Raw genomic sequence first — 18,948 nt, 5'->3', positions numbered from 1 at the left:
GACTAGGCAACGCCTGAAAATATTATTTTTTCAATTTCTTTACTTCTTCATGGACCAGGTAATTTATCAACAATATTTTTAGTTTGTCCAAACCTTTGTAGACAAGGACTGGATTAAACTCCCTGGGGAGCTGTTTATATTACCAGCCACACTTCTATATTACCTTTTCTTAAATGTTCTTCATCTCTGTTGTAATATGTTTATGGTAATTATATTTATTTATAAATGCACTTCATAATATACACAGTTTTTGTTCACTTTGCCTAGCTGTGTGAAACAGTATGCTGTATAATTTTTAGGTTAATTTTTTAAATATAAATCTTGTATAATTTTTGGTTTAATTTTTTAACATGTTAAAAAATATATATATATTAAGTCAAATATGTTAATATTATAAATGTTTGTAAAGGGCAGATTTGCCGTTCATGTTTATAATATAAAATAAAAATAAATAAAATTTATATGTCAAGCATTGTATTAAAAAATAAATAACCACGTCAGATACGAATGATTTTTCGTGTGTCAATATAAATCACTGCTTAGACGTTACTACAAAGTTGTGTCGTCACTTTTGCTGACAACTGCCACTCTAATCAAGCTGTATTTTAAGGACTATCGCGTGACGTCACAGCCACACGAGAATTAAATGAATATCGATAATATTGGTCGTGTTTGTGACGGCGTCTAGGCACGCAATAATCTATTTAACACTGAATAATTCTCGCCATACCTTTCAAGTAAAATCTAACCTTGGCTCTCGACGGCACCTTGGAGTCGCTTCCAACGTAGCAAATTAATTTTTAATTTGTACACAAACAAGATACGTACATAGCTAAATGCATACATAACATTATATAATATATAACTTTACAGATAGCCGGTACTATGTGTGCGGTTTGATATGATTTAACAGAGCTGGACCGGAGCTCATGCGAGGCGCAATCTTCAATTTTGGCTGTTGAATATCAACTCGTGTGTGGCTGAAATAATTTATTTATTTAAACAAACAAGCCGCTTCCCCGTAATAGTAGGCATAGAGAATAAAACGCCACATCACTCTATCTTTGCATACTGTTGTAGGTACTTACATAGCAGTGGCGAGCGGTGAGTTTTTAAATCGGTAAGCTACGAAAATTCTGATAAAGAAAAAATTCAAAACAAATTTATAAAGTACCTTAAATACAAAACCGGTATTTCTTATGTATCTACTCTCACTGTCTCCACCTTCCATGGAATCATTTCTCTACAATACCGCAGAGTGTGTGCGGACCAACTACTGCTTTACAAAATTGTGACAGGAATGGTTGACTGTACAGAGCTGCTTGGTTTAATAACAATACATGTGCCAGCCAGGATTTGTAGACGGTACCACCTGTTTCATGTACCAACAAGTAAAACATCGTATGTTAAAAATGCTTTTTTTCGTAGGACTTTTTCAATGTACAATACAAAATTTAAAAATATAGATTATACAAACATCACTCTGTCAGATTTAAAATTTAAACTAAAAATGTATTATGTAACTTAGTAGACATTATAATAATAAATATGTACATCTCCCCCCCCCCTCCTTATCCTCTCTTCAAGCATTCTTGTCCTTATCCCGCCCAATTTACAGTAACTTAATGTTCTTAAAATTAATATTTAAAATATCTTTGATTATTGAGTACTTGAAAATAACATTTTTATATGTATAAATTGTATGTATTTATTTGATATGTAATATATATATTCTTTACTAACTTTGTATACTATGTGGAAATCTGTTATTGGTTCTGAGTTTATACACTATATCTGTTTGTTTACTAAAAATATGTATGTAGAACTGTTGATTTCCCTAATAAAATAAAAAATAAAATAAAAAAATAAAATAAAATGTCCATAGCATTTAAAAAACAAGTCTATTTTATATTTAATAAATAATTCCCAACAAATGGCTCCAGCGGCTAATAGTTTCAGTAAAAATATTTTCTAATGTAGCACAAACATTTGATTTAAAAATACAATTTAAATAAACATAATTGTAAAAAAAATTGAAACCCTTGTGGGCTCGAACCCACGCCTGCGTCATTAGATAGCAATGACTCATCCGCGCAGCTATTTCGCGTTTTGGACTAAGCGTCGAAAAAGTCATTAATAAAATGGATAATTCATTATCGCACCAGTGCATCTTTGATAATAATTAAATAAAATTAAATAATAAATGATAATAATTAAATAATTTTAAAGTATTCCTTACCGAGTACGATAGTTCACCAAACAAAGCATAAATTACGTTTTAAGAATCATTGTTTCATTTACTTATATATCACATTATTATTCACAAAACGACATAACTTATACATTTTATAATTCTTTATATATATTTATTCTTAACACTATACACTAGTAACGTTTTTATCATAACTCTAACTAAATTTCAAAAGTTTAAATGGATACTGAAGAATAACCTACAATATTCAACTGTCATCGTATGCACAAAAACGAATTACAATCAAAAAACAATTAGCGAATCTTTGTTTTTTTAAAACTCACTAAAGGATTTATACTATATTATGAATATTTTAATATCAATTCGTTTCGAATTAAAATATCAATATATTAATTTATTTTAAAGCAAATTTACTTTCAAACCACCGAAACATAAGTATGCTAAATTACTGTCAATTACTTACTCATTATTGTAACTTCCGTGTTAAGACATACAAAATATATTGTTATCTCTTTCTCACACATAACGAGTGCGTATATTGTCACCTCCCTTAGACTGTCGTAAGTCAAATTGATGTATTTTAAAGAATACTAGCCCTTATGAACAGGTATTGAAAGACTAAATTGTATTAATGAAAGCTGCAAGATTTTACTGTAATCGCAAGTGTAATTTTTCGAACGAGATTCTAAAGTTTTAGGTTAAAGACGTACTTGAATTGGTGATTTTAAAGGGAGCAGAGTAATCTCGTGTAATCCAGTAGTGATAATTTTGGCCAATAGAGGCGCAACTGGTCGCTGTATGGAGTAAAGGAATATGATATAAATTTACTTACCCAAGAAAAGTAATATATTTTTTTGGTGATGTGTTTTTTCCTAATAAAACATTACTTACGATGTCAAAAAAATATGGTAAGCTGCGTGTAATCGATTATAAGGAGCATTCGCCCCTGTTACATATTACGTATAATGCAGTGGCAAATGATGATTTTATTTACAGGTAAGCTATAAAAATACCATATATTTGTACCTACATAGGAGGCACATAATATAATGTAAGTAATATTTTTCTGTGGTTCTGTGTGATACAACAACTCTCATCCATGAAATCAACTCAAACGATGTAACTTCGTAATATATTATATTATATAGATATATTATCCATTACTTTAATATATAATGCATTAAAAAATAAAGAAAAAATACCACTATGAATTCAGTCGATATTAGGTATTCAATTGAAATGTCAACTGGCCGCATTGTTCTAGTAATTACTAGTGCTAAAAACGGCCGCGTGGAGCGCTTTATATCCCGCAATATGTCGCATGAATAATTATGGTCTTATGTCAAAAGTACCATCTCAAAGAAAAATAGCCCTTAAGAAACAATGTTTGAAATACTGTTTTCCAAATCAAGAATCTTCAAATAATTTGTGTAATCTGCAAGTTTAATCTAGGGGAAAAAACCCGCACTTGGGTTAATTAGATTTAAAATATAGTATACTTATTTGTATGAAAAAATAAGCTGGAATAATCGGCTAGTTTCTTGGCTCACCGCAGGCGCTAATATAATATTAATATTTATATTAGGATAAAAATACAAACGGTGGAAATGATTTAAAATAATTGGTAATTATTTATTTGTTTTTTTGTAAATAAAGTAGATGATGTAGACTCCAAAATTGATGTAGTCAAGTCCATCAGAGATTTAGGAGTTGTTTTGGACTATAAACTGACATACAACGAGCATATAGATAATACAGTAAATAAATCACTGAAATTACTTGGCTTCATTAACAGAATATCCTCTGATTTTACTCATGTCCGTACAATCAAAACTCTTTATTGCTCGACTGTTCGCCCTCTTCTAGAATATGCCTCCTAGAGAATAGTGGGCTTGTCTCCATTCTATGTCAATCGCATAAATCACATTGAATTAGTCCAACATCGCTCGCTTCGAAAAGTAACGTGGATGCTCGGACTAGAGTGGGGTAACTATTCTTACGCAGATATAGAGATTTCTAGTCTGCAAAAACGTAGAACTAATATTGTCGGAATACTAAATGGTATAATTGATGTTCCATCATTACTGGGACAGGCAAAATTCCATATTCGTCAATCGCATAAATCACATTGAATCAGTCCAACATCGCTTGCTTCGAAAAATAGCGTGGATGCTCGCACTAGAGAGAGATAATTATTCTTATGCTGAAATAGAGTCAATGTTAAATATTTCTAGTCTACAAAAACGTAGAACTAATATTGACTCCATATATATGTTCGGTATACTAAATGGTATAATCGATGTTTCATCATTACTGGGACAAGTAAAATTCCATATTCCGACTCGTAGATTGAGAAACAATGAAGTACTGTTTATCGATCAGCATAGAACAAGCTGTGGCCTTGATTCTCTTGTCGTATTGTTAACTCGAGACAAGATCATCTGGACTTTTTTGGTTGAAGTTTACGAGGATTTAAACGAGCACTAAATAAATAGTCCAGATCTTGTCTCGATGTCCCTTATGTTTGTCAATGCTTCTTTTCTTTATTTTTTACTATTCTTTTATTGTAATATTTAAACCTTATAAATTGTATACATGGATAATGTCCGTTAATAAATAAATAAATATATAAATAAAGTTACAAGAAAACATTATTATGGTTGGTCAAATATAATGGTAAGCTGTGCATAATCGCTTCTATACACGGTTCGCCCCTGGTATGATAGGACGATAAAAACTCAAAAATAAATACTTTCGTAAGTTAAGTATTTTTGTGTATGCAAAAAAAGAAAATAAAATATTCTGTAAAAGATTATAATATATTACAACAAAATATACTATAGAAAAAAAAATACTTCACATCTTTAGATGATTGTAACCAGGATAGGGCGTGTTTTTTGAAGATGAATTCTCTCTAGCGATTACAAAGATATACCACCGACAACACCTTCAAGTTTTGGGTAGGTACATCGATTTGAAACAGGGGGAAGCGTACGTCGCGGTACACATATCTACGCACTGAAATGACACAACTTCAGTATGACGTCATAGTTGAAGATACACTTACCGACTACAAATATGTACTACCGATCCCCCACCGTCAGTTTTGATGTAAGTACATCGGTTTATACCGATGGGTCTAGAACCCCTCGATACGTCTATCTACGCATTGAGTGTCAAAAATTTGGTTCCACCGACCAATTTTTCCTTTGAATATGATTTATTTAAATTTTTAATCGTTTTGAGGATGGCACTTTTTTTCTTAAAAGCCCATAAAATAAGTTCTGTCATAACTGTCAGTTTCGGAAACGAGCGGCTAGATGCAGTGGCTAGACTAGCTAGATGCTGCCCTATTTACATACAAGAGCTTCTAGCCGTAAAATGTTACCAATGTAAAAAAGAAAACAAATAATCACTACCTTTCCGCACCGAATGGTGCATAGGGCACTGCATTGGTACACCAATTGCAGCGTATCTTGATCATTCTTTTTACATGAAGGTAAGGTGATCAGTCTTACGCTTCAGGTACCAGTCGAGGGACTATGAAAGATTCTAGTGTAAAAACACCCTTTTAAATAAAATTGTATTTCAACCATGTCGTGAATCGAACCCGAGATCTCTTGCATGGTAGGCAAATGCGCTGACCATTACACCACGAGGCCGACAAAAAAAAGAGTTATTATTTTTTTTCTGACCGTTTTACTATCTTCTCGGGTGTACGTATCGAGTCGATAAAGGAGACGGCATTGTAGCCGCTCAGTAGATAAATACAGGCGATATAAAGCATACCGTCTTGGCAAGTGTCAAAAGTTTTTTAAAAATCATGTTCAAGCGAGATTTAAAAAAAAAATTTATTTCAACAGAGAGGGAAAAGTTTTCGAGAAGAAATTTGGAAGTCTAGGCATTTACAGGGCTTATGACCTGTCATTGGCTGATTTGGACATAATCAAACATTGTTGAATTTCTACCTGGTAAAAGAAGAAGTATAACAATTGGAAAATTGTTTCCAGGCGTTGCCTAGTAGGTGATTTGGTTCAGCCGGATGAATCTCACCCACGTGATAAAGGTTTCAGCTCTTTCACTTCACAAAAGTCAACAGATGGAAGAGTTGAGGAAATGTGGATGTTCAAACATGGGCAGAATGGTGAATGTTACACAGTGTGTAAAGTGGCCACTTAAACCAGCCAATGACAGGTCATAAGCCCTGTAAATGCCTAGACTTTCAAATTTCTTCTCGAAAACTTTTTCCCTCTCTGTTGAAATAAATTTAAATATGAACAACTCCCTAGGGAGGAAATCCAGCCAGTCTGCAAGCATTTGGACATAATCAAACATTGTTGAGATTTTTTTTGTTTGAATTGAGATTTTTCGGAGTTTATAATCGCCTTGACGAGAGCACTTTCTATCACAGAAGCCTATTTAAATTATATAAATGAGAATTATTTTAAATTTTAATAAATTTAAAGTATTTTTTTTTAATGTAATAAATAAAAACGTGATATATCCTTATTCGGCCCTGTTACGAATTACGTCTGAATCAGATACTACGCTGAACAAAATGAGATAGACAGTTTGGACTGAGGTCCGACGTAATCCGGTATTCTGCTTCGATATAAACAACACATCGCTCAATCAAAGTTCGAGTGAAAAACATAATTATCGTGTCATAATCAACACTATTTTTTAAAATAAATGATCCAGATACTTTAGTACACTTGTTTAATATACTGGTTGGCAGTTTCATCGCTCTCACGACATCATCAGACAGGTATGATAAACACAACCAATTTTAAAAGTATTATAATTTAGCCGGTGTCCTGGGCCTCAATTATGAACGATATCTTCATCTGTATATATCGAGACGGTATACTTAACTTCTGTAATATCTGTATCTTACCTCGGTATGTTCTACCCACTGTCATATCGACATCATATGATCGAAACGAACCAATGAATGACCGCAAACAATTACTCCGCGTTCCTTACTTCATTAACATTTAAAATAGGTCTCATTTATATTTTAATAGGCTTCTGTAATAAAAAGCGCTCACGTCAAAGCGATTATAAACTCCAATAAATCCCAATTCAAGCAAAAAATGCTCGCTTGAAAATAAATTTTACATGACTTTTGGAAATCGCCTGGACGGTACGCTTAACGAGCGACTACAAAGCCGGCTCCTCTAACGTCTCAATACGTACACTCCTGAAAAAAGTAAAACAGACGGAAAAAATATAATAACTAAATATTTTTTTATAGTGGCAACTTTCTTACGCCTAGATACTCTTATATGTTAATAGGCCAGAATCTAGCGACATTATTTTTCGCATCTAGCCACTCGTTTCTGAAACTGACAGTTGTGTCAAAATTTCATTAGACTTCAAAATTTACTTATTTCTCTCTTATATTTTTACGAAAAGGACAAACCCATTTAAAATATGAGAGAGAAATAGGTACATTTTGAAGTCGAATTTATTCCGACATAAATGTCAGTTTTATAAAACGAACGCCTAATGCCACCCGCATAAACAAAGGTTTCGGCTCTTTAACTTCACAAACATCAACAGATGAAAGAGTTGAAGGGATAAAAATGTTCTTATATGGACAGAATGGTGAATGTCACGCAGTGTGTAAAGTGGCCACTTAAACCAGCGAATGACAGGTCATAAGCCCAGTAGATGCCTAGACTTACATATTTAGTTTTTTTTTAATGCTCTTCATCTCTGTTGAAATATGTTAATTTACTAAAATGTTTGACCATCCTGTTGATGTTCATGTTTTGAATATTAATAATTTAATATTTTATTTGATATTTTTTCATTAATTTCCATCTCATATGTACAGTCTGTATAACGTGATGTTATATAACAATAAATAATCCCCGTAAATGCCAATAATCCTATATTCTTTTTTCAAAACGTTTTCCCTCTCTGTTGCAACCACTTCAGATGAAGATAGCGTTTATACGCGCGGCCCAGGACCGCGATAATGGAAGGCGGACGCGCCAACCGCTACACAACGTGACACAGATTGACCCGAAGGTCAATTGACTAATAATAGTGAAGACAAGAATGGGTAAAAAATTCTCAGTTTGACTTTGTGAGGAATGGAGTAATAAGAGAACGGACGCAGCAAACTCCGGATGTCTCCCGAGAGCCAAAACCACGCTTGCCTACTTTACGAGGCATCGGGTTCTGGACGCCCTGTAGCTCAATCACAAATAACTATCGACGTGTAGAACTAATATCTAATAATGTGTTATACCCAGTCATAGCTCTAATTTTCTTGCCTCCTCTTTCACAGTGGTAGCCGCTCAATTGTGGAATAATCTACCTACTAATGTTAGAGACGCCCCTTCTTTATTTACATTTAAGTCAAGATTGAAATGTCACTATCTAAATATTTAAATTGTTCCTTCATCCCTCTTCTTTCCTTCTCGCACCCTCTCTCCTCTCTTCATAGTATGGTGTTAATTTTTTTAATGTATTTTTATTTTGTTAATCTTTGTTTTTAATTTTTGTATAAAATTGTAAGATTCAATATGTCCATGTTTTTATAATTTTCTCAAACTGAACTGTTTGGGTAGGAGAAAGGAAGGAATTGTCTTAAGGCAATATGCCCGCCCTTGTATGTATATTTTTTGTATGCATATAAAGTGTAAAATAAATAAAATTCAAATATGTGATTGCACAGCAGGATTATACGTCGCGAAACGTAAATATTTTGACAGTTAATATTAGGTGTTAACGGATGTTGCGTTGTGATCGCGAATACGAAACAACCATGGTGAGAAATTGTTATCACGTCGCTTATTAGCACGTCGATCGTTATTTGTGATTGAGCTACTGAGTCTTTTTGGTTTATTCATAGATCTACTTTAAATATATTTTTTTCGTCGCTCAGGCTTCTGAGTATCTGGCATTAATTCACCTACTAATTTTTATTTTTTTATTTATTTAACTTTTTGTACATAATGTTATTTGTACGTTGGCGGGCTTATTGCCAAATGGCAATTTCTTCCAACCAACCAATAAAATGATAGTTTTATTTTTATAATTCAAGTTACAGAACATATTCAATAGAAAAAAAATATTAACTAACTAACTAACTAACCATCACGCCATTTCCCCGGAGGGGTAGGCAGAGAGGATAGAACGCCACACCACTCTGTCCTGGCACACTTCCTTTGCTTCCTTCACATTCATACATCTTCTCATGCACGCACGTCGATTATTCCGACTTTTCACATGACCACTTTCAAGAATTTGTTGTACTTGATCATGCCATGTCTTTCTCGGCCTTCCTCGACTTCTACAACCGGACACATTCGCATCATAAATCTTTTTAGCCGTTCTTTCATCATTCATTCGCTCCACATGACCGAACCATCGCAAAAGACCTTTCTTAATTTTGTCGATAATGCTTAACTCAGCCTTGCATTCTGCTCTAATTTCGACATTAGGGCACCTATCATACATTGAAATATACAAAAAAAATATTAAAAAGCTAATTACCTTAAATCAATACTATTACTCAATGGGAAAAAGGAAAAAAGAGGAAAGGGGAAAGGAGGAGAGATTAAGGAAGAGAAAGGAGATGTTTCTTCAGACGTGATTTAAACAGAGATAATGTAGTAACATCTCTGATGGTGGATGGGAGATGATTCCACAGCCGAGCCGCATGGACACTATATGAGTTAGAGAAGAAAGAGGAATTGTGGATGGGTATTAAGAGAGTGCATTGAGAATTGGAACGAAGATGTAAACCATGAACTGATAAGCGTCGACGGAGGTATATAGAAGCGTTAGGACTATGAAGTACATTGAACAGAAGTGAGAGGGAGTGATAGTCTCTCCGCTGTCTAATTTCGAGCCATTTCAGTTGCCTACGATAATCAGAAATGTGGTCATATTTCCCAAGACTAAAAATGTACCTTATGCATGTTTTCTGAAGTCGTTCAAGTTTATCGAGTTGCTCACAGCTTAAATCAGTCTTGGAAACATCAGCAATCTAATCTAATCCCTACATAAGTCTCGAGGTGTCAGTGAGCGAGTATTTGATACGCATTTATTGATAAAAAACTTATCAGTTTCCAATAACGCTCTGTTATATGAAATAAATAATTATTGTTTAATAATTATCATAACGAGTCGCTTATCTGATTGTCTCACTTTGACGAATGCTATCGGAGAAAATAACAGACAGTTACAAATATAAAAACAAGTAATAACAACTATCTATTTATTTATTATTTATTCAGATAATCGTACAGACCTAAAAAAATCAAGATAACAATTTGTCATTGGCTGGTTTAAGTGGCTTAAACATTCATCGTTTTGCCAATGTTTGAACATCCGTATTGATGACTCCTACTACTACTACCATCACGCAATTTCCCCGTAGGGGTAGGCTGAGAGAATGGACCGCCACACACGCTATCCTGGCACACATTCATACTTCTTGCTACACATTCATATATGCCATTCGGTTCTGTCTGCGTTTGACCAGACTTAAGATTTTGGTTTATCTGACCATGCCACGTCTTCCTCGGTCGTCCTCGTCTAACGTTACCGTTCATATTCGCCGTATATACCTGTTTTACCATTCTTTCGTCATCCATTTGTCCTATATGACCAAACCATTTTAAAACCCTTTCTTAATCTTATCAATCAAACCTGACTCAGATTTGCACTTGCCTGACTTTATCATTCATAACCCTGGCATACATTGATTTTTTCACATTCGTCTAAGAAGTCGCATTTCAACCGCTTTAACTCGGCTTTCATCCTTCCTCTGCCAGTTCCATGTTTCACTTCCATACATAAGTGTCGGGACTAAAACTCCGTTGTGCACTGCCAGTTTAGCTTCGATTGACATATATTTATTAGCAATTACTGTGCCCAGTGCTCCGTTCATTTTGTTGCCCGCATTCACTCTCCTTTCAACATCTTTTTCTACTCTTCCATATCTTGAAAACATGCTTCCCAGATGCACAAATTCTTCTACTTGCTCGAGACATTCGTTGTTTACATTTATTATGCAGTCAGTAACCTCACTATCCCTTTCAAATACCATCACTTTTGACTTACTTTCGTTCATCGCCAATTCGTTCTTCTGGCATACATAATCCATTTGTTGCCAATCATTTATTTAACTTTTTGTACATAATGTTATTTGTACATTGGCGGGATTATTGCCAAATGGCAATTTCTCTCAACCAACCAATAAAATAAAAGTTTTATTTTTATAATTCAAGTTACAGAACATATTCAATATAAAAAAAGATTAAAAAGCTAAAGATATATAAAAATAGAAATAAACGTATTTGTTCATAAATTACCTTAAATCAAAACTATTACTCAACGGGAAAAAAGGAAAGGGGGAGAGATTAAGGAAGAGAAAGGAGATGTTTCTTCAGACGTGATTTATACAGAGATAATGTAGTAACATCTCTGATGGTGGATGGGAGATGATTCCACAGCCGAGCCGCGTGGACACTATATGAGTTAGAGAAGAAAGATGAATTGTGGATGGGTATTAAGAGAGTGCCCAACGAAGAGGTAAACCATGAACTGATCAAAATCATCCTCGCTGCTTCCTAACACAACTGCATCATGACTCCCTAGGGGTGAATTCCAATACATCGGACTTTGTCCAATAATTGTCCCACTTAAGCTAGGGTTTCCTAGGACAGCGGTGCCCGTATCTTAACGGCCGTAGTGAACGGTGATGCGGTGGGAAGCCGTCGTAACGTCGTCTAGAGAGTGGTTTCATAGGGAAACGGTGTTAAATGGTGTTGATAACACCGTTTTCTTAGGAAACCACACTCTAGTCATCGTTACGACGGCTGTCCACCGCATCACCGTTCACTACGGCCGTTAAAATACGGGCACCGCTGTCCTAGGAAACCCTAGCTTTAGACAAACTTTCGCCGCGAGCATTCGTGATGCCACCGCGTTATGTTGCAGAATGGGAAAAAATATAATTATAACACAAATGTAAGGTAAAAAAAGCAATCTGTTAATTTCTCTCAAATTTTATTGTGCACACGGAAATATTGATTGACACAACAGAGTAGATAAACAAAGGGTCATTTAATAAGAGTAATTTTATTAATGAACTTTAAACTTTAAATATAAAACAAATTTCATTTGACACAAAACTGATATTTTTATATCATGTTAAATAATATTTGATGTTGCCTAGTAGGTGATTTGGCTCCGCTGGATGAATCTCACCCGCGCGATAAAGGTTTCAGCTCCTTTACTCCACGAAAGTCAACAGATGGAAGAGTCGAGGAAATGTGGATGTTTAAAGGCCACTGTGTGTAAAGTGGCCACTTAAACCAGCCAATGACAGGTCATAGGCCTTGTAAATTCCTAGACATCCATATTCCCTTATTGTTAAATGTTTTCCCTCTCTGTTTAAATAAACGTTAATATGGAAGAGAGGTGATCCAGCAGTGGAGGACTGAAGGCTGAAGAAGAAGAAGGAGAAAGGTCCAAGACGAAGCTTAACAATTGGAAAATCGATTTAGGCGTTGTCCAGTATGTGAAATAATTTGTACAGTTTGATAGTTCGAACATTTATTTATTTATTTATTTATTTATTATCATTTATTACATACACAAAATTATAATTTATGCAAAGTTGCTTTGACTGCCTAACTAGGGTTATTAACCCCGTTCTAAGACAGTCAAAACAATATAAAAAACAGTAATCAATTTATAAAAACAGTTTTAAAGATACAGGACAAAGTGAAAAACAAAGTAAAAAATGAAGTAAAAACTGGTAAAAAATGTAGATAAAAACATAGTAAAAGTAATTAAAGCATAGTAAAATTGTAGTAAAAACCATAGTAAAATTGTAGTAAAAACATAGTAAAATTGTAGTAAAAACATAGTAAATTGTAGTAAAAACATAGTAAAAATGAAGTAAAAACACAGTAAAAATATCGTAGCAAAAAAATTATAAAAACAAAGTAATAGATGCAGTGGAACATAGTAAAAACATTAAAATATATAAATATGTCTAAAAAAATATTTGAAACTCAGTAAAATGCGAAATAAAAGCAGAATACATTGTAAGAAACATATTTAAAGTCATAATAAAAAAAATGAATGTATGTTGTATAGCAAAAAGCATATTTAAAGAAAGAAAAAAAAACGTAGCAAAATACCCGAGTATAAAGAGAAAAAAAAAATATTAAAAAATTAAGTAAAAGATGTATTCAAAAAAATATATTTCTAATTTTTTTTTTTTTTGACAAAGTACAAGGTTTTTAAACTTTACATATTACATTTTTACATATTTTATTAGTACGAAATATTCCCAATCAGCAAAAGTGCTGGAATGAGGGGATATTATATATGATAACAATAGTTTAAATAAAAATTCAATAAAATAACATCACATATCACTCGGCTGTGAGGACTGTTTTATTTAGGAGTTTTTTAAAAACGTACATGTTTTGTATATTTTTTAGATCATAGAAAAAGAATTGTAAAAATTTATTGCTGTATACAAAAATACTTGAGGGTCTTAAAATTAAATCTACATCCATTTTGACTTGTCATTGGCGGGGGTAAGTGGCCACTTTACCATTCCGCCCATGTTTAAACATCCGCATTTCTTTAACTCTTCCATCCGCTGACCTTTATCACGCGGATGAGATTCACCCGGCTGAGCCGATTCACCTACTAGACAACGTCTGAAAACAATTTTCCAATTTTTATACTTCTTCTTTTACCAGGTAGTAATTCAACAATGTTTGGGTATGTCCAAATGCTCGCAGACTGGCTGCAGACAGGAAAATGATGTAAAGTGTAAATCGCTTTCCGTATTCCCTTTCGATAAATGTTAGCTTCGTTTCTGTTGAAATATACGTAATTTCAAGTATGACGTTCGTTTCAGGAAGCCTTGATTTGTCAAGATGGCCAACATTCATCGCGTCGCAATTTTGCTCTTGGCATGTTTGGGACATGCGCTGTCGTACAAGATCCTGGTGATGGTCCCGATGCCCGCCAGGAGCCACCACAATCTAGGGAAGGGGGTCGCTGACATCCTGCACCAGAGGGGACACGAGGTGAGTCGGCTGCGTTGGGCGAAGATGCCGCGTGTCTATCAGTCAATGATTGAAACCAATTTTAAAGTAGTATAATTTAGCCGGTGTCCTGGGCCTCAATTATGAACGCTATCTCCATCTGTATATATCGAGACGGTATACTTAACTTCTGTGCTGTCTGTATCTACCTACCTCGGTATGTTCCACCTACTTGCCATATCCGTGGACAGCCGATGGAGATGCATGCAGGCTCTTTGTGGATACTATATTCTCCGACTAGGGAGGCAGACATGAAATTATCGCGATGAGCATTTGTTGAGCAATCGTGCCATTTATTTATTTATAACAAACATTGTCCATGTATACAATTTATAGGGTTTAAATATTACAATAAAAAATTAGTTTAAAACATTTAAAATAAGAAAAGAAGCATCGACAAACATAAGGGACATCGAGACAAGATCTGGACTATTTATTTAGTGCTCGTTTAAATCCTGTAAACTTAAACCAAAAAAGTCCAGATGATCTTGTCTCGAGTTAATACTACGACCAGAGAATACAGGCCACAGCTTGTTCTATGCTGATCGATGAACAGTACTTCATTGTTTCTCAACCTACGAGCCAGAATATGGAATTTTGCCTGTCCCAGTAATGATGGAACATCAATTATGCCATTTAGTATGCCGACAATATTAGTTCTACGGTTTTGCAGACTAGAAATCTCTATATCTGCGTAAGAATAGTTACCCCACTCTAGTCCGAGCATCCACGCTACTTTTCGAAGCGAGCGATGTTGGACTAATTCAATGTGATTTATGCGATTGACATAGAATGGAGACCAGCCACTATTCTAGGAGGCATATTCTAGAAGAGGGAGAACAATCGAGCAACGACGAGTTTTGATTAAGCGGACATTAGTAAGCCTGTGTAATAATAATAATGTTTGGTTAATTTATATAGCGCCATTTTTGTGAAAATCACCTCAAGGGCGCTGTACAGTAAATAAATATCCCAGCACGTATTGCAGCTACAGAGCGCATAGACGGTTGGGGTTCTAGTTCCTCGTCTCCAATTATAAAATAAATTAATATTATGATATATAGGAGCTAGATAACAGCACGTCTTGCAGCTACAGAGCGCATGGACAGTAAGAAATCTAGCCCCTATTTACATATGTACTTTTAAAATAATATTTGACAATGAAGTCGAGAGTTTAAGTGATATTTTAAAAAAACGAAATAAAAAGCAACTTTATAAAAATAGAAGTTGGATAACAACAAGTCTTGCAGCTACTGAGCGCATGGACGGTCGAAATTCTAGACCCCATTTACTAAATTTAGATATTGATAGTTGATAACATTTACTTAATATGATAGCTAACATCACAAAAAGTCTTGCAGCTACAAAACGCATTGACGAATGGAATTTCAACAACATAAGAATGATTTTAAAATAATTTTTAAAAAAGCAATAATAATACATTGAGTCAAGAAGTAGTAAGCATGGCAATTAAGTGAAAATGTAACAGCACAAAAAGTAAAATATAAAAAACTTAACAAAGATAGCATTCCTTAACTTATTATAAGGTTAACAAGACAATAGACGATACTCAAACTCAAACTCGTCCCTGTTTTATTTTGGTGTGCAGTAAACAGAATCTATTGTCATTTTCCTAGTAAATAACTGTAAAAACATTTATGTCAGCTTATAGTCCTAAACAACGCTTAAATCTCTGATGGACTTAACTACAGAAATTTTGGAGTTTTCTATTAGGTACTCTTGTCAATGTTGATGGAGTTTGAATGATTTTTATCGATTTTTTTTTCAGATTACGCTCGTCAGTTGCTACCCCTCAGAAAAACCAGTTTACAGAGAAATAGGGGTCCCAGAACTCTTGTCATTTAAGGGTGCGTATAAATCTCCTACCGTTGTGTGGACACCAATGGGCAATTATCATGAATTTTTTATTAGCAAATTTAATCTAAAAATCACAAGCCGATCGGTACTATTTTTAATAAAATCTGTTAAGAACTAAGGGAGATATAAAGGATTAAATTCTAATCATTTGAATGGTGCCAAAAACGAACAATTCGTGACGTCATCAAGTATGACGTCTTCGGATGTTTTGTGACGTCATCAGATTGTTTTCATCAATGTCTATGGATTTTATAGAGTATTGTAAATAGCTTCCTTTTTCTATGTTTCATTTGTTTACATTTTCGGCGTCCTGTCACTTATCCAACGCCACGAGTTGTGATTTATAATATTTAGAAGAGGTTGAAAACCATAAAATAATAAAAGAAATTCGAGATGTAAGATGTAATCTGTTTTCACTTTCATCTGTCAGCGCCTGGAATTGGAGTGTGCGTGGGTAAGGGGGGGGGGCTTAGGATAATATGCATAGACAACTCTCCTTATATTTTTATCTGTGGCCTGTGGCATTACCAACATTAAAATGAATGCGTTACTTGTGAACTTCTGTGACAAAATTTATTACTAACTTACTAAACGATCGTTTTCGAAAGACCTTATTTTCCAAACGAAAATTATCAATGAAAATATTTATTATAAGGGCTTTTATAAACACTAGGAAAATCTTTAAAAAATCTTTTATTTGTAGAGTAGGTTAAATACGATATCCCTTCCGAGTGATAATACCCTATCGTGGACCAGGGGCCTATTGCTGGACTCGTTCGACTTTAAAATCGTATGCGACTTCCGCAATGAGGAATTCCAACCCAACCCGGAATTAAATTTTAAAAATGTTTTCGTGTACACGTCAATATTTAAAAAATTTTGAGTAGGATGAAATATCTCAAAACCGCACGCAAAAAAAAAAAAATGTTAAAATTAGTATTCACTTTAAAATCGTAAATAATGACGTCACTCCTTATATCTACGTGTAGTATTTCCGGTTTCCGCTTCAAAACCCCCGCACCTTGTAAGGAACGTTTTGGCTTTGGAAAAAAAATAATAATTTGTAAAATTTGACATTTCAACCAGAGATTATGTCAACTTTCTAGGTGTTTCTAAATCGAAACGTTCGTAAAAACAACCATAACATAGAAATGAGCAAATTACGATCAACTAAATGAAGAAATCAAAGCAATATTCCATAGATTCTTGTCAGTTTTGTTATTGGCTGGAGAAATACAACTCACCGCGGTCAGTGAAAGTAAGAACGCCAACCGTTTCATGACGTCACTACTGAAAAACGACACACTGATTACAGTCATTTGGCGCGGTATTTGATAAATGTAACTTTAAAAAATCATATTCTCAAATGCAAAAATATCTTTTAAAAAGTATGTTGTTAAGTGTCCTCGGCGCGGGTAACCCGAGTGAGGTCACAGTTTTATTTTTATTATTATAGTTTGTCCAAGAAAAAATATGAATGAATAAATAAATAAATATGGGGCACGTTGTGTCTTTTTTTAACCGTTTGCCAAACTCTAGTAACAAATAAAGAAATAAACTCTCATAAGGGAGACAATAATGTTGTATTTACAATTTCAGATGATTCGCGGGTCAACTTCGACATGGGAAAAGGCTCCAAATTAGGACTGATCCTAAAGCTGAACACGTGGATACCCCAGATGGTCGAAGAAGCCCTGAAAAGCAAGAATATGCACAAACTACTCCATGACAAGACGGAGAAGTTCGACCTGGTTATCATTGAATACTTTATTAATGACGCTTATGCAGGGTGAGTTTAAATTCATCTTGTGATTCTGTTATTTTTTTGTGTTTTTTTTACCATACACATAAAAGGTAAAACCTCAAAGTAATTATGCGCCAAGCTATAGAGGAGCCCAAACGCTGTCTTTGTTGAGTTTTTTATCGTTTACTGTTTGTGCTGTTTCATGTTCACTTAATTGCCACAGTTACTAGTTCTTTGCTCGATGTATTTATTTATTATTGACATTTATTTATTTATTTATTATTAACATTTTATTATATTCAAAAAAATATAATTTATACATAGTTGCTTTGACTGCCTAACTAGGGTTATTTACCCCGTTCTAAGACAGTCAAAAAAATATAAAAAACAGTAATCAATATATAGAAACAGATATAAAGATACAGGACAAAGTGAAAAACAAAGTAAAAATGTAGTAGAACATAGTTAAAATGTAGTAAAAACATAGTCAAAATGTAGGAAAACATACTAAAAATGTAGTAAAAACATAGTAAAAATTTAGTCAAAACATAGTAAAAATGTAGTAAAAACATAGTAAAAATTTAGTCAAAACATAGTAAAAATGTAGTAAAAACATAGTAAAAATGTAGTAAAAAGATAGTAAAAAATTAGTCAAAACATAGTCAAAATGTAGTAAAAATGTAGTAAAAACATAGTAAAAATCTAGTAAAAACATAGTAAAAACGTAGTAAAACATAGTAAAAATATAGTAAAAACATAGTAAAAATGTAGTAAAACATAGTAAAAATGTAGTAAAATATAGTAAAAATGTTGTAAATACGTAGTAAAAATGTAGTAAATACATAGTAAACTTTTTAAAATTATTCTTATGTTGCTGAAATTCTACTCGGCGATGCGCTTTGTAGCTGCAAGACTTTTTGTGATGTTAGCTATCATATTATATTAATCATATTATGTGAATGTGATCAACTATCAAATATCTAAATTTAGTAAATGGGGTCTAGAATTCCAAC

At 33.7% G+C, this 18,948-nt stretch overlaps 1 protein-coding gene across 1 annotated transcript; it reads left to right on the top strand.

Moving 5' to 3' along the window:
• The first annotated feature begins 6,781 nt into the window (after positions 1–6,781).
• On the top strand, positions 6,782–17,999 carry LOC148274889 (uncharacterized). Its single transcript, XM_088236477.1, has 4 exons — positions 6,782–6,980; positions 14,124–14,295; positions 16,103–16,181; positions 17,791–17,999. Exons 2-4 carry the CDS (start codon positions 14,143–14,145, stop codon positions 17,982–17,984), a joined length of 426 nt encoding a protein of 141 aa, XP_088092603.1. The 5' UTR covers positions 6,782–6,980; positions 14,124–14,142; the 3' UTR covers positions 17,985–17,999.
• Positions 18,000–18,948: the final 949 nt, after the last annotated feature.

Source organism: Micrasema longulum, unplaced genomic scaffold, assembly GCF_059751315.1.
Source record: "Micrasema longulum isolate JH-2025_06_02 unplaced genomic scaffold, ASM5975131v1 h1tg001560l, whole genome shotgun sequence".
In the NCBI taxonomy this organism is placed as follows: domain Eukaryota; kingdom Metazoa; phylum Arthropoda; class Insecta; order Trichoptera; family Brachycentridae; genus Micrasema; species Micrasema longulum.
Note: the sequence above shows the minus strand (reverse complement) of the source record. Positions and strands in the feature narration are given on the sequence as shown.